Source organism: Neoarthrinium moseri, assembly GCF_022829205.1.
Source record: "Neoarthrinium moseri strain CBS 164.80 chromosome Unknown scaffold13_Wmoseri_CBS_16480, whole genome shotgun sequence".
In the NCBI taxonomy this organism is placed as follows: Eukaryota; Fungi; Ascomycota; class Sordariomycetes; order Amphisphaeriales; family Apiosporaceae; genus Neoarthrinium; species Neoarthrinium moseri.
This window is the reverse complement of record NW_026055127.1, coordinates 648,215-661,525: the sequence shown is the minus strand read 5'-3', so window position 1 is coordinate 661,525 and position 13,311 is coordinate 648,215. Positions and strand designations below refer to the sequence as shown.

Genomic DNA, 13,311 nt, shown 5'->3' with positions numbered 1-13,311 from the left:
CAAAGAAAGGGGGCGAAGAGCGAATATACCCAGTCAAAGTCTGCTGGGGCTTGGCATCTTGATGTTGTTTACTTGGTTAGATCTTAATTTGGTCATGCTTTCACGGGCACGGATCTTTCACATGCCTAACGGCTTAATAGGAATACGAGCGCGCCTCCGGGGCTTTAGCGGGATATATTGAACATACAGCATTGAGAGACTATATATTCTTGTGCGACTGAGTATAAATGAGATGTAGTGCTTGGTGTAACTCAACATTTCCAGCCGTCGCTTGCGGTCACTCAGCGTGACGTGCTAATAGTTGAACTTCAGAATCTTGGCAGGGGGTGTTGACCACTCAACTTAGACCAATTGGCCGACGTCCCCACAGCCGGCCTGAGGAGTGGTACTGAGCCAAGGTACTATACAGACGGAGTAGAAGCATCTAAAGTCGATTGCTAAACCTGTCGCACCTTACTCATCCGAGTTCCTGTCTCTAAAGCACAGGAAAGATCAGATTAGCTATCATCAGCAAATTGTTTACTTTGACTTTGACATTTTCAGTCGAACAGTTGGTTGGGGCTGGCTTGTGTTTCCAAATTCCGAGATCTCAGAGAGCCGAATCACCGACCGGGTCCGGCTGACTTCTCCGAGTTGATGCAACTTGGCTCGGGGTTAAGGTAGGCAAGAGGATGCGAGTTCAATGCCCGAAACAAGGGTTGAACTTCCCTCATATTTGAAAGGATTCGCAATCTATTCTGTAAACTAACTGCTGCCATGCAATGTTCATTCAACAATAGGCGATTGACACGCGTCAGGAAAAGCACAGATCGAACAGCCGCACAACTACATAGCTGCCTAAAGGCGTATGCAACCCGGCGCAGCTACGACCAGGAGTAGGATTCTCACCCCATACGACAATAATAAGAAGCGCCAAATCCACATCGAGAATTCTCTCCGCATCACCTCTCCAAAGCCTATATTTCAGCCAGTCGACGAGACGTGGTGGTTTCCACGGGCTCCAAAGCAACCGGAGCACTTCCCCCCACTTGCCTGCCCGGAAAGCGCACTCCCCAAGGCGGGTCGGCCGAGCTTCCCCTTCGGATCAGATAAGCGGGAACCCCGGATCGACGGCTAGTTGGATAATTATTAATCGGGCTCCTGTCCGTCCGTCCCACCATGCCGCATCAACACACCAAACCAACCTCACGCCCAGCCCCCACACCCCCAGCAAAGCAGAGAATGGCACTGGGCTTCCGGTCCCTGGTCGACAGCGCCAAGCGGCTGGTCACGCCGCTGGGCACGCCCTCGGCCGGCGGGACGCCGCAGAACGAGCGGGCGGACGGCGGTGGCGGCACGGCGAAGCTGGCGACGGAGCTGTTCCCGGCCACGGACCCGGCGGTCGACGGCGACGACTGCACGCACGACTGCGAGAGCTGCCACGTGTCGTACCCGCGCGGGTTCAAGACCGAGACGGCCGACGTGCTGTACGGCCACGTCAAGGGCTGGAGCACGCACGTGCTGGTGGCGACGGGCAAGACGGACTGGGTGCGCGACGTCGAGGACGAGAAGGGCAGCCTCATGCAGGCCTTCGGCGCCGCCGCCGCAAAGCCCGCCAACGGCCGCCTCATGCTGTCCGCCTCCAACATCCCCCTCCCCGGCCACGCCGCCCCCGGCGACTACGCCGAGCCCACCACCGTGCTGGTCCTGCCGGCCTTCCGCCTGGTCGAGGCCGTCCGCCCGCCCGACGTGCCCGCCCTGGTGCGCTGGCTCGGCGACGGGCCGACCAACACCAGCCCGCTGGCGGCGGCGGCGGCGGCGGCGGCGGCAGCAGCAGCACCACCCTCACCGCCGCCGCTGCCACCCACCATCGCGCCCGTGCTGCCGGACCGCGCGCACCTGCTGACGCGGCCCTGCCCGCACGCGGCGCTGGTCCTGCTGTGCTCGCAGAAGACGCGCGACGCGCGGTGCGGGCAGAGCGCGCCGCTGCTGCGCAAGGAGCTCGAGCGCCACCTGCGCCCGCTGGGCCTGTTCCGCGACCTGGACGACGAGCGGCCCGGCGGCGTCGCCGTCTACTTCATCAGCCACGTCGGCGGCCACAAGTACTCGGCCAACGTCATGGTGTACCGGCGGCCCGACGCCTTCGGGGTCGACGGCGTGGTGCGCGCGGCGCTGCCGCCGGGCGAGGAGCTGAGGCCCGTGAGGAGGGGGGAGAAGGGCGAGGAGAAAGATGACGAGGGCAAGGAGGAAGTGGAGGAAGAGGATGTCGGTGCAGCGCAGTGCATCTGGCTCGCCCGCGTCAAGCCCGAGGACTGCGAGAACCTGGTCAAGTACACGGTGCTCCAGGGCAAGGTGGTCAAGCCCGACACGCAGCTGAGGGGCGGGTTCGATCGCAGCAAGGGTCTGATGAGCTGGTGATGGTGTGATAATTGTTAGGCACGGGCAATGGAGTCCGGGCAGCTGAGCTAGGTCTGAGGTTTGCAGGTGATGGGCAGAAGTGATAATCATCCAATATGGGAGTGGCTGGGAATGGTTGTGGACTATGGCATCAGCATGAGTATAAGTACAAGCATTTTGGTTTAGAACATAGACCCGACTGGGATCGGATTTCGAGAACATGGCAGGGTGCCGACCCGCAGGGCTCACTGCATTACAAGTAGATGGATACGGAAGTAGACATAACTACGCTTGATGGCGCTCAATTTCTAAATTACTGAGCTAATACTATTATTCGTACTTGTTCCTTGTGCGTGTATAGCTTGCAAGGCAGGTTAAGCCAATATTGGACGTGGTAAGGGGTACTGCTTGGAGAGCGACTCGGACGCTGCTTCATGGTCTTTAGAGTCGAGAAAACTGGCTCCCAAATGCTCAAATTAAACTAGCCTTTCTACTTATAAACATGTTAAGAATTGCTATTACATATAGAGTCGATAAGCTGTCCTTTGTCACATAAACCAACTGAAATCGTTGCTAGTCCTGGATCAGAACTCAGGCACTGAAGAGGCCTAGGTCATGCCTGGGTGAAAAGTGGAGATTACCGTGAGTGTTTCTATCAAAGAATTCGTGACTCAGACACTGACCGTCGGGTTCTTGTACAACGGCAGAGACAATGTATCTCAGATGTACATTACTGTGTAAGCTGCAGTTGTGTTGCGCAGCATTCCGCACCTCGACTCTTGGCGTTTCCGAGACAGGGGCAGCCCACTCTGCCCCGCGTTCCGCCTCTAGCTCCTTGGGTCCAGACGGACGCCAAACGGACCTCAACCTCATACATCCAAACCAGATCTCGACGACGGCCCGCCCCAGAGGCTGCTCCCAACCTAGCGAGATACCCCCTTGTACCCGAACACACAACCAGCGGCAGGCCCATTTCCCCGCCAATGTCGAACCTCGCGACCGTCGAGTCCTTCGTGGAAGGCGCCCCTCCCGGCGAGGTAAGCTCAGTGTCGTCCCTCCTCATTCGGACTCCCGCCCGCCGCGGACGCACCGTTGGGATTCAGGCTGCTAACACTGGTGTTCCGTCCCTCGCGTGCAGCTGGCAGATGTGATCGCCGACATCAAGTCCCTGACGGTGTCGGACCCGGGCCTGGTGTCGAAGCTGGCGCCGGCGTTCGAGAAGTACAACGAGGAGCAGTTCGCGACGGTCAAGCTGCCCGGCGGCAGTCAGCCCGTCATCATCAGCTCGCACAGCGCGCTGGGCGGCGGCCGGTACTACGACGTCGAGAGCTCGAGCTCGTTCGACTTTGACCACACGACGCAGAAGGCCAGCGGCGTGCAGAGCCACGCCCTCGAGGGCGCACAGGCCGACCTGGTGTAAGGCTTCCTTCCCCCCCTTTTTCGGAGATATTGTGTACAATTGCTTGGGCATATGGGAGAGCAATGGGGTTCAAGCGGAGTAGCATTTCAACATGGAGATATGCTGATACTGGAGCACATGCAGGAAATCTACACTCAAGAGCCTGTCTACATACGTCAAGGAGCACTACCCGAATGCCGCGTATGGCGCCTATCCGATCGAGAACGACTCCAAGGTGGCCGTCATAATCGTGTCCAACAAGTACAGCCCCAACAACTTCTGGTAGGTCGGACTCAATTTGTTACGCTCCGGGGGTTTTTTGAGGAAAGGCTGAGGGCACGGGACTGGCTGACTGACTGTCTGCCTGCCGCAGGAACGGACGATGGCGGTCTCTCTACATCTTCGACCCGGCGTCGGGCAGCCTGGAGGGCAGCATCAAGGTGGACGTGCACTACTACGAGGACGGCAACGTGCGGCTCCTGACCAACAAGGCCGTCTCGGCCTCGGTCTCGTCGGGCTCGGGCGCCGGCATCGCCAAGGAGATCGGGGCGGGCGAGAGGAAGTACCAGGAGGAGCTGAACCGGGGCTTCACGAGCCTGAGCGAGGGCGCATTCAAGGGGCTCCGGCGACAGCTGCCCGTGACGAGACAGAAGATCGAGTGGGACAAGGTGGCCAGCTACCGGGTGGGGCAGGACATTGGTGGCGGCAGCTCGAGGAGATAGACGAAGAAGTCTCTTGATCTTCTGTTGAAATGGGTATCTACGAAGGGGGTAGAATCCTGCACCAGAGTCGTTGCGTCGTATAGCAATGATGATGGTGGTGGTGGTGATCGTTGTTACTTGGTTGTAGACGAGCGAGAGGTTAGAAACAAGCTATAAATGCAAGGCTCCTGGGCGGCCAGTATACAACAAAAAAGGAGACAGTGCTAATGCACGCTGCACTGCATGTAGCTGTTTCTACCGCACGGCGAATTGTTACTGCGTCACAGGCACAGTGATAAGAGACATGGATCTGACCGCTGCGTTACCGTATAAATCCTCCGGACCCCCATCGGGGGTTCGGAATCGGAAGGCGGCTTAAGTCATCGGACGATGTTCCAGGAAGCCACTCAGACCGCTCCTGAGGGGGGGTTTTCTGCATAAGACCCAAGCTACGGGCTGGGGCTCGGTAAAAGGGCAGATACTCCGCAGCGCATGAGCTGAAAGTTTAAACAAGCCATGCCGTCGAAGCCGTGGAATCCCAAGGAAGGACCGTCATTAAGACCCCGACACCCCGACTTCAGGGTCCTGGGCTGGCAGGCTGGGTGGGTGTGCGTAACCTCGGGCTAACACTACGGGAAGTGAACATGATTGCCCAGGGCTGGTGTTCTTGCTGCTTCGAGTGCCGGAGGCCAGGGGGAGTGAGTGCCCACTGCTTGCCGTGAGCCATTGCCATCATCACCACAAGACCACTAGCACCACTGTAACTACCAACTCCTCCCAGGCAGAGCAGAGTCAGACCTCCAGAGTCAGATAGGTAGTTAGTTAGGTCAGCGGATACTGGATGCTGGATACTGGATACTGTAGCTTTAGCAGGGAAAAGGCGGTCCTCAGGCCCCCCCGCACTGTTGAGGACCCAGGTGGCCAGGGGGCGGGCCAAGCCAGAATTGAACCCGCCGTTCACACAGAAGGCCGGCAAGACAATTAGCGGCGCTCCGATTCGCTGGCGCAAGGCCACATCAGTTGAGGAAAGTTCGGGAGATTGGCGCTGAAGAGGGCCCAAGGGACACGCCCCCCTGCCAGGCGCATCCTCCCAGGCCCCTAGGCCCCCAGGCCGTACCATCCTGCCTATCAGCACAGCGGAACCTCTGCATTTTCCCTGGGACCACGCCCCCCGGCCGGACCAGCAAAAGCTATTTCGCAATTCTGCTCCAACAGCACCGTTCGCGAATCGTCTCTCTTCTCTCTCTCTCTCTCTCCCTCTCCCTCTCTCTTCCGCCATCGTCGTTGTTCCTTGTTGCCGCCGCCGCATCGCATTGTGTTTATTTCTCTCGCTGCTGTGCCAGTTCCCAGTGCCCCCTTGAAAGAAGAAGAAGCTCCCAAAAAAAGATTTCCTTCGACACAGACCGTCAAAATGGCCACCGCACCCAAGGAGTTCACCTACCAGGACGTTGCCGAGCACAACACCAAGAAGGACCTGTACATGGTCATCCACGACAAGATCTACGACGCCACCAAGTTCGTCGACGAGCACCCGTAAGTCACACGCATTCTCTCACACCCTATCTCTCGTCGCATCGCACCCGTGACGCCCGGTCCTATGCGACCGAGGTCCCCCTTCCACCTCCGCTCACCCCCCTTTCGGCCATACCCGCCCGGAGGCGGCTGATAAGCGATTCCGGCGATTCCGCGACTGGCCCGGCCGGCCGAACCCTCTCAGTTGAGTAGAGTGCTGACATCTGTTTTTGCCAATCAACAGCGGTGGTGAGGAGGTCCTGCTCGATGTCGGTGGCCAGGACGCGACGGAGGCTTTCGAGGATGTCGGCCACAGCGACGAGGCGAGAGAGACGCTGGAGCAGCTGCTCGTCGGTGACCTGAAGCGCCAGGTACGCGGTTTCCCCCTTTGCCTAAACCACCCCTTTTGTTCCTCTCCGTGACCTCCGGCGGACTGCTTTTGCTCCTGTCGGGCAGGAGCGGCATCACCTACCCTCCCCCTGGCAGCAACATCACTAACACGGTCTCCCTCCGTACAGCCCGGCGACCCCAACCCCAAGGCCAGCCAGCCCTCGTTATCGCCCACGGCCAACACCAGCTCGGCCGGCCTCGGCACTGCCGCCTATGCCGTTGTCTTCATCGGCGGCCTGGTCGCCTTCGGCGCCTACCAGTACCTGCAGCAGCAGCAGCAGGCCACCAAGGCTTAGACACGGGCCTTGACGACCTTTTTTGTTGTTTTTTAGTTAATGGACAAAATTTTTGATCGAGGTTCGCGGCCATATATGGAGAGGGATGAAGGGGGAAGCATCCGACGCCCGAGAGCCAGAGAAAGTTTCGGAGGTGGCCTTTTCAACAGGCATCGGTCTTGTCTCTGAGCTGGTGGGATTCATCTCTGGAATTCATGGGTTGAACAAGAAGAAGAACTCTTTTTTATAGCCCCCTTGTTATTGACTTTTAATAGACTGTCTACCGTGCCTTGTTGGCAATCCACTTGATGCGGTATTCTACTCGTGCCATTCTGGAATTGTCTCCATGGCTATGTGTGCTGGTATTTGTGATATGTGTACTGGATTTTACTGGATTTGGATTGATATGTCTCTCGACAGTCTTGTTTCATGCCTGGCGTTGATTTGGCCCTTTCGGATGCAATGGCTATGATGGGCGGGCTGGTCGGCTGGATGTGTCTGCCTGTCTCTCTTGAATTTTATGCTCAGACGTTGATAACATGTGGCAGCCGAGGCTAATCATTCATTACCTCTCAACAGTGTATTAATTTCAAAAAATACATGAGAAGAAGACGCTTGTCGTCATCCTGCTCTTCGGGCTCGGTTACCTTGGATCATGGCAGGTAGCGAAACAATTGCGTTGGCGTGGCTGTATTTTCACCGAGTTGATCTGCGTGTTATCACATGTGATCATATAGGCCCCAGCCTCTACGTGCTCGGCAGTCTGTCTACCTTGAAGAGTGGTCGCCAGCTACGTGAGAGGTCGTCGTATTCTATACTAGATCCATAAACCGCAAAAGCTTTTTGTCTAGGCCTGACGTATAACGGTCGGTACCTGCATTGGCACATGCATCCAAACCCTCGATGATACTTTTCGCAGAGGGTCTCCGACGAGTCAGACTAGCATCTCAACAAGATACTGAGGTACCGTGCGTCGTGCCTCAGCTTGCGCAGTCCACTGGCATCACCCGGCGTCGTATCTGCTGATTGGATGCTCAATGCCCCGACGAGACACGGGAGGATGTTTCCAGATGTCTGGAGGAGCACGTAGATTGATTGCGGCAGTAGTGAAGCTCCTCCTATGGCGAGTTTTAAGTTATCGACTAACTAACTTACAGCCTGTAGATACTGACACTCATCGTCGACTCTCCCCACGGGACCCTGTGCACGGACCATCGGCAGGCAGGCTCCACTGGGGGGCCGAGCCGGGGGATTGTTCATTCCGGCCCATTGACTCCCGTCACTCATTCATCCATCCGTTCATTCGTTCCTTCATCCAGTCGTCGCCTTTGTGCTTCTTCGCCCAGCACTCACCCTTGATGAAGACGACGCCCCCAGCCTGCGACTAAGCCTTGTGGAAAGCGCCGGCTCCCAACCGTCCCGACCTTTTTCCTGCGCCGTGTCGCTCGAGCCCTGCCGAGAGAGAAGCTTACTTCGACCCCGTTCGCTTCCCTTTTCACTTGGAAGTCAACGCCGCCGCCGCCCTCGCCGTCCCCATCGCTGTGTCACCACAAGCAACCATGGCCTCCAAGTCCATCGTCGGCGCAAAGCGCGCGCTGGCGCCTCCTTCGCCCTCGCCCTCCAACGCCTCCAACACCTCGCACGGCGGCACCCCGTCCAAGAAGCAGAAGCGCGACGGCGCCATCGACTTCACCCGCGGGTCCACCCCCACGCCCGCCGCCATGGCCGCCGCCGTCCAGAACTACGGCGCCGACGACCGCACGCAGAAGGTCTACGCCGTCGAGTTCCTCAAGTCCAAGGGCGCCGCCAAGACCCTCCAGGAGATCCTCGACCACCTGACGCTCCAGCACCGGCCCGAGGGCTACCAGAAGGCCTTCGCCAAGGGCCTGCAGGACCACAACCAGGTCACCTACATCTCCAGCCCGCGGGCCAAGGAGGAGAAGGACCGGGGCATCCCCGCGTGGCGGACGGGCAAGTACGAGTTCCGCGCCAAGATCCCCGGCGTCAACTCCAAGACGACGCTGCTCGACTACCTGCAGCGCAAGACCGACGCCAGCAAGCTCGAGGTCAAGGACCTCAAGGACGGCTGGCCCGACTGCGACAAGGCCATCGACGAGCTCGAGCGCACCCACAAGGTGCTCGTCGTCCGCACCCGCAAGGACAACCGCGCCACCCACATCTGGCTCGACCAGCCCGCCCTCTTCCACCACGTCGACCCCGAGTTCCGCGCCATGTGGCGCAAGGTCAAGCTGCCCGACGTCGACGACATGGTGCGCCGCCTGACCGCCGTCGGCCAGAAGCCCACCAGCGACGACCCCCGCCTCAAGACAAAGACCACGGCCACCGAGAAGAAGCAGAAGAAGCGCGTCAACCGCACCAGCAAGAAGCAGACCAACGAGCACATGAAGCACATTCTCCAGGACTACAGCCACATGAAGAGGGGTTGAGCCGGGGGGGGGCCATTTACGATATTCCGTGTTTTTATTATTTTTATTACGTGATCTATGGTCTGCAACAGCTGGAAGCCCTCAATGCCGAGCGGGGCCCAGTTTGTGCATTCCCGATGGCCAGCCAAAGATCACCTCAAGTCATGTGTTTGTATTTTCTAGAAGAGGGGGACGATATCCGTCGTCCAGTGCATGTCAGGCGTTTTATGGAACAAGGCTCAGGAGGTTAGCAGGGTGGAAAAGAAGAAGGCGAAGCCTCACATGCCAAGGGTGTGTGTTGGAGATGGGATTTGTTGTCCTCACTGCCTCGAGAGAACTCTCTACCACCCAACCCACTCAAGATGTCTCATCGAGGCTCAGACACGAGGCTACATCGTCTTTTCAGAGAGTCATTCGGCGTTCAGGGGAGGAGCATGGGACAAAACAGCATAAACAGGAAGAAGCGAAAAACTTAGTGATTTGATACTACGCAACGAGAAACCCCGTGCCCGCAGCCCTTCTTTCTAGGGAACGGCGGGAACGCTCGTGGCAGGCAGAATGACGCAGAAGATACCAATAGATTTTGTATTGATACATCCCTTTTTGAGACCAGACCGGCGAAGTATGCCTGGTACTTTTCATCAGTTTCATTAGTGGGAGTGACATCATTCCAAGACGTGGTCATGGTCCCTTTGGGGTACCACCGTCTTCCTCCTTCTCAGGTCGACCTTCCAGAGCAGTGAACAGAAACCCGCCCCTTCCAATTCCAGGCCCGCCATCGGAAACTCCTTATCACGAGGTCCATCTGCCTACATAGAAACATGTAAATGGCTCCAGGCGCCGTGGTTACCGGATACCTCGGCCCGTCCACCGCCTCGCCAGGGCGCGGCAAGCCTCGTGCGGCTCTTACAACGGGGGACATAAAACCCGAGGAAAAAGAAACGAGCAATGCGACGCCCGGCTTCGTTCTTCGTTTCCCTCAGAGCAAGCGTGGCCAAAGTGCGTTGCCAGGTCATGTCATTTCTCGTCATAGACTGCCTGTCTGCCTGCCTGCCTCTCCCTGGACTCCATCCATCCTGGGCATGGTGGGTCAGAGGGAACGCAGGAAGAAAGAAAGAAAGAAAGAAAGAAAGAAGGAGAACAGAGAACGGTGAAGATCCCGCGTCTCTTGGCCTACGCATTTCTGCGGTCCCGTCTCTCTCCCTTGCGTGAGAAGATACAATGCGTCTTGTGAGGCTAGACTGGACTCCAGATAGTCCGCACGCAGTGGCCTACCCGTGGGGGGCCGGCGCGTCGTGCCGTGGATGGGGGTCACGACCATCTACATTCCGTATTGATTTTCTCTATACGCAGCCTCTCACAGCAGTGAGAGGACATGACCCGGCCCCCAGTGAGTGAATCGACGGGGGAGTGGTTCCCGCCAAGCTTCGCTTGAGCCACAAGCATGGCGAGAAGAAAGCTGATTGGTGCTCTCTCGCCTCCCCTGGAGAGAAACGAGACGTGGAGACGGCTCTTGTGTCAGGCGGAATCCTACCTTGACTACATAGGCGGTGCTACCACTCACTCACTTCGCTTATAGGTGGTACAAGTATACGGTTTTCACATGCCTTATACGAACTGCATACACCCCGCAGGCTCCATGTTGCCCCCACCCACTCGGCCGTGCCGACTATATTGCGCGCCCTATACACTGTGCGGCTTTTCATATAATGAACTATGTGAGGTTCTTATTATGGGTCATTCTATATGATCAGTGCTGCCTTGGCGAACCCAGCCTAGGAAACTCTCACTTCTTGGCGCTAGCCAATTCGACTCGTATAAACCATCCCCGTTGATATACGCAGACGCATCGCTAATCAAAAGCTGCAGGCTGGGACTGCATTAGATTGCGCAGCTGGCTGCGGCGTGCCTGATCGGACTGATTACTCAACAGCTTCGACCCACTTGCAATGCGCCGTTTGAGGGTGGAAGCCGTTGGGCCATATCCATCGCTCTGCGTCATGCAGGCGTCCCCGGCGCCGCATACTGTACGTACGTATAGAAGGGCGGGAAAAAAAAGATCGACGTCAGGTTCTTTTTTCGGTTGTTTTTCGTCACATCTCAACTTTCTTCGCAATTTGCCCATGCCTCCCTCCATTGCAACGGGGGAAAGGATTTCTTGATTATGTCGTATCCTGTCGTATCCTGTCGTATCCTGTCGTGGCATGCATATGCAAGAAAGATGCGCGATCAGTAATCATCCACCCCGAACCTGCCATTATTCCGCTGTTGTTTCGTTGGCTGCACGTTCGGACAGCATCAATATCGCTGACACTTTGATGCGTCAAAGGGGCGGGTAAGGGAAAGCCCGGCGGAGGAGCGGAGGACATGCAGATTGTCGCTTGGCGAGCGCGACGGCGGTCCTCTCAGGCCGCGGCATGCACGTTCCCAGGAGCAGATCCGGCCGTCCTGAACACGCCCCCGGGGAGCCACCACCCCCCGCCAGGGACACTGAGCATGCCTCCGGGCGCAGCAGGCCCCTCTGTTCTGATGCGCTCGAAGATCTCGAGGAAGAGCTCTGGCTTCTGCCACCCGCCGGCGACGAAGCGGCCCTGGAGGATGAAGACCGGGACGGCGTTGAACTCTTGGCGGTTTCGGTCGCTGAGGCGGTCGATGGCAGCATCCCACTCGTCGCTCTCCAGGCAGGCTTGGACTTCCGGCGCGGACAAATCTGTTAAGGAGGCGGCTAGAGACTGTAGCCAGGCGCGGTCGGATAAATCGTGACCGTTCTCAAAGTATTCCCGGAATATAGACTCAAGAAGACGCATCTGGGTGGCAGGGCCGCGAGCACCCGGAGCCTTCTGTACCATTGTAGTCTCTTGAGACGATACGGCCGCTGCGTTGTTGTGTCCAAATGCCCGAGTGAAGGACGAACTGCGGTACGTCGTCGGGGCCGACTCAAGGGCTAGCCGCAGGAGCTTGTGAGAGTCACGGGAGCTGCCTGTTCTCCCATTTTGCCAGTTGAAGTTGATGCCTATTGCGGCACCTTGCCGGGTCCATTCTTCGATTGTCGAGGGTGCAAATCCCCGTATTGTGTAGTAGTCTTCTTTTATATCAACTGGGGGGTGAATCTGTCAGTCCAGGTGCCGTCTAAAGGGGGGATGGGGATAGCCGGGGAAGTTTTGCTCTGCAACACACGCGGACTAGTGATTAACTATGGCTGGGAGGTATGAAAGAACGCGGCACCTACCAGCACGCCCTGCGCGAGGATTGAGGATTATTGGGGAACACGTCACCTCGAAAGTTGCGTGTGGTTGTTGCTTCTTATACAAGTCGATAGCCGTGTTCAAGTTGCGTATCCCAATATAACAGTGAGGGCATATAGTGTCTAGTATGAACTCGATGGTGAAATGAAGACTCTTTGTGCCATCGGACGACGATATATCAGTTGTTTTCAGCTGGGCAGAGGCCAAAGGTGGTTGAGCCTCTGCCGAGAGCAGATCTTGGATGCTCGCCATTGGTGAATGCCCTTGCTCGACTGAATCACCACAGGCGAGGAGATCCACCTCGCCGGTGGGAGGGGATTTCGATGTTTGTGTCCTGGTACGTTCTGGGTCTTGTCGACTTCGTTGCCGACTAGGAAGTGGTAAAGAAATGGTGAGCGTACTACATACAGTACGTCTTATAGTCGTCCGTCACAGGCCCGGGCGTGTAAGGGAGGGCCTTGCCACCAACCAGCCAGGGCGCTTCTGGCTCTTCTAGCTCTTCCAGGAAGGGAACGGACTGGATCGAATAATCAATGTCGCGTGCTCCAGATATCGAGAGCAAAGTCAGCTCAACACGATGTCCACTCCACTGGAGGACGGTAGCATAGCCGCCAATGACCTCGGTCTTGTCTCAGTCTTCCCGATTAGGAGTCGAAGCTGCCTCTGTTCTGTCCAAAAGGAACGATACGATTGTCTGCAAGGATTTGACGTCAAGCGGGATCAGGCATCCAAAGGGGAAATGACATATGGCGAACTGCTAACTCCAACGGATACAGGCCCCAGATTTGTTTGCACCCCAAAGCCACTGCCCATGAGAGAAGCTATAAGCCACAGCTGTTTGCAGCTAGCGTGTCTCTGCTGGGGCGATAGAGGCTGGTCGTACGATTCTGGCACACAGCTTGAGGTCTGGAAAACGCCGTCGGCACCCATCACCACTTTGCGGCTTGAAGGGCAACAATGGTAGGGCCGGCCTTGATTGGTCTTGTC

The 13,311-nt window shown here is 57.3% G+C and overlaps 5 protein-coding genes across 5 annotated transcripts; 4 read left to right on the top strand and 1 right to left on the bottom strand.

Moving 5' to 3' along the window:
• Positions 1–1,158: 1,158 nt before the first annotated feature.
• Positions 1,159–2,397, top strand: JN550_004802 (uncharacterized protein; the record flags this gene model as incomplete). Its single annotated transcript, XM_049316358.1, has 1 exon — positions 1,159–2,397. One exon carries the CDS (start codon positions 1,159–1,161, stop codon positions 2,395–2,397), a length of 1,239 nt encoding a protein of 412 aa, XP_049173423.1.
• Positions 2,398–3,359: 962 nt separating this feature from the next.
• Positions 3,360–4,497, top strand: JN550_004801 (uncharacterized protein; the record flags this gene model as incomplete). The annotated part of the gene is made up of 4 exons (XM_049316357.1): positions 3,360–3,413; positions 3,515–3,792; positions 3,920–4,057; positions 4,149–4,497. 4 exons carry the CDS (start codon positions 3,360–3,362, stop codon positions 4,495–4,497), a joined length of 819 nt encoding a protein of 272 aa, XP_049173422.1.
• A 1,390-nt stretch (positions 4,498–5,887) lies between these two features.
• Positions 5,888–6,674, top strand: JN550_004800 (uncharacterized protein; the record flags this gene model as incomplete). Its single annotated transcript, XM_049316356.1, has 3 exons — positions 5,888–6,009; positions 6,233–6,359; positions 6,507–6,674. 3 exons carry the CDS (start codon positions 5,888–5,890, stop codon positions 6,672–6,674), a joined length of 417 nt encoding a protein of 138 aa, XP_049173421.1.
• A 1,538-nt stretch (positions 6,675–8,212) lies between these two features.
• On the top strand, positions 8,213–9,100 carry JN550_004799 (uncharacterized protein; the record flags this gene model as incomplete). The annotated part of the gene is made up of 1 exon (XM_049316355.1): positions 8,213–9,100. One exon carries the CDS (start codon positions 8,213–8,215, stop codon positions 9,098–9,100), a length of 888 nt encoding a protein of 295 aa, XP_049173420.1.
• A 2,384-nt stretch (positions 9,101–11,484) lies between these two features.
• On the bottom strand, positions 11,485–13,254 carry JN550_004798 (uncharacterized protein; the record flags this gene model as incomplete). The annotated part of the gene is made up of 4 exons (XM_049316354.1): positions 11,485–12,176; positions 12,309–12,674; positions 12,733–12,949; positions 13,087–13,254. 4 exons carry the CDS (start codon positions 13,252–13,254, stop codon positions 11,485–11,487), a joined length of 1,443 nt encoding a protein of 480 aa, XP_049173419.1.
• Between the last annotated feature and the right edge of the window lie 57 nt (positions 13,255–13,311).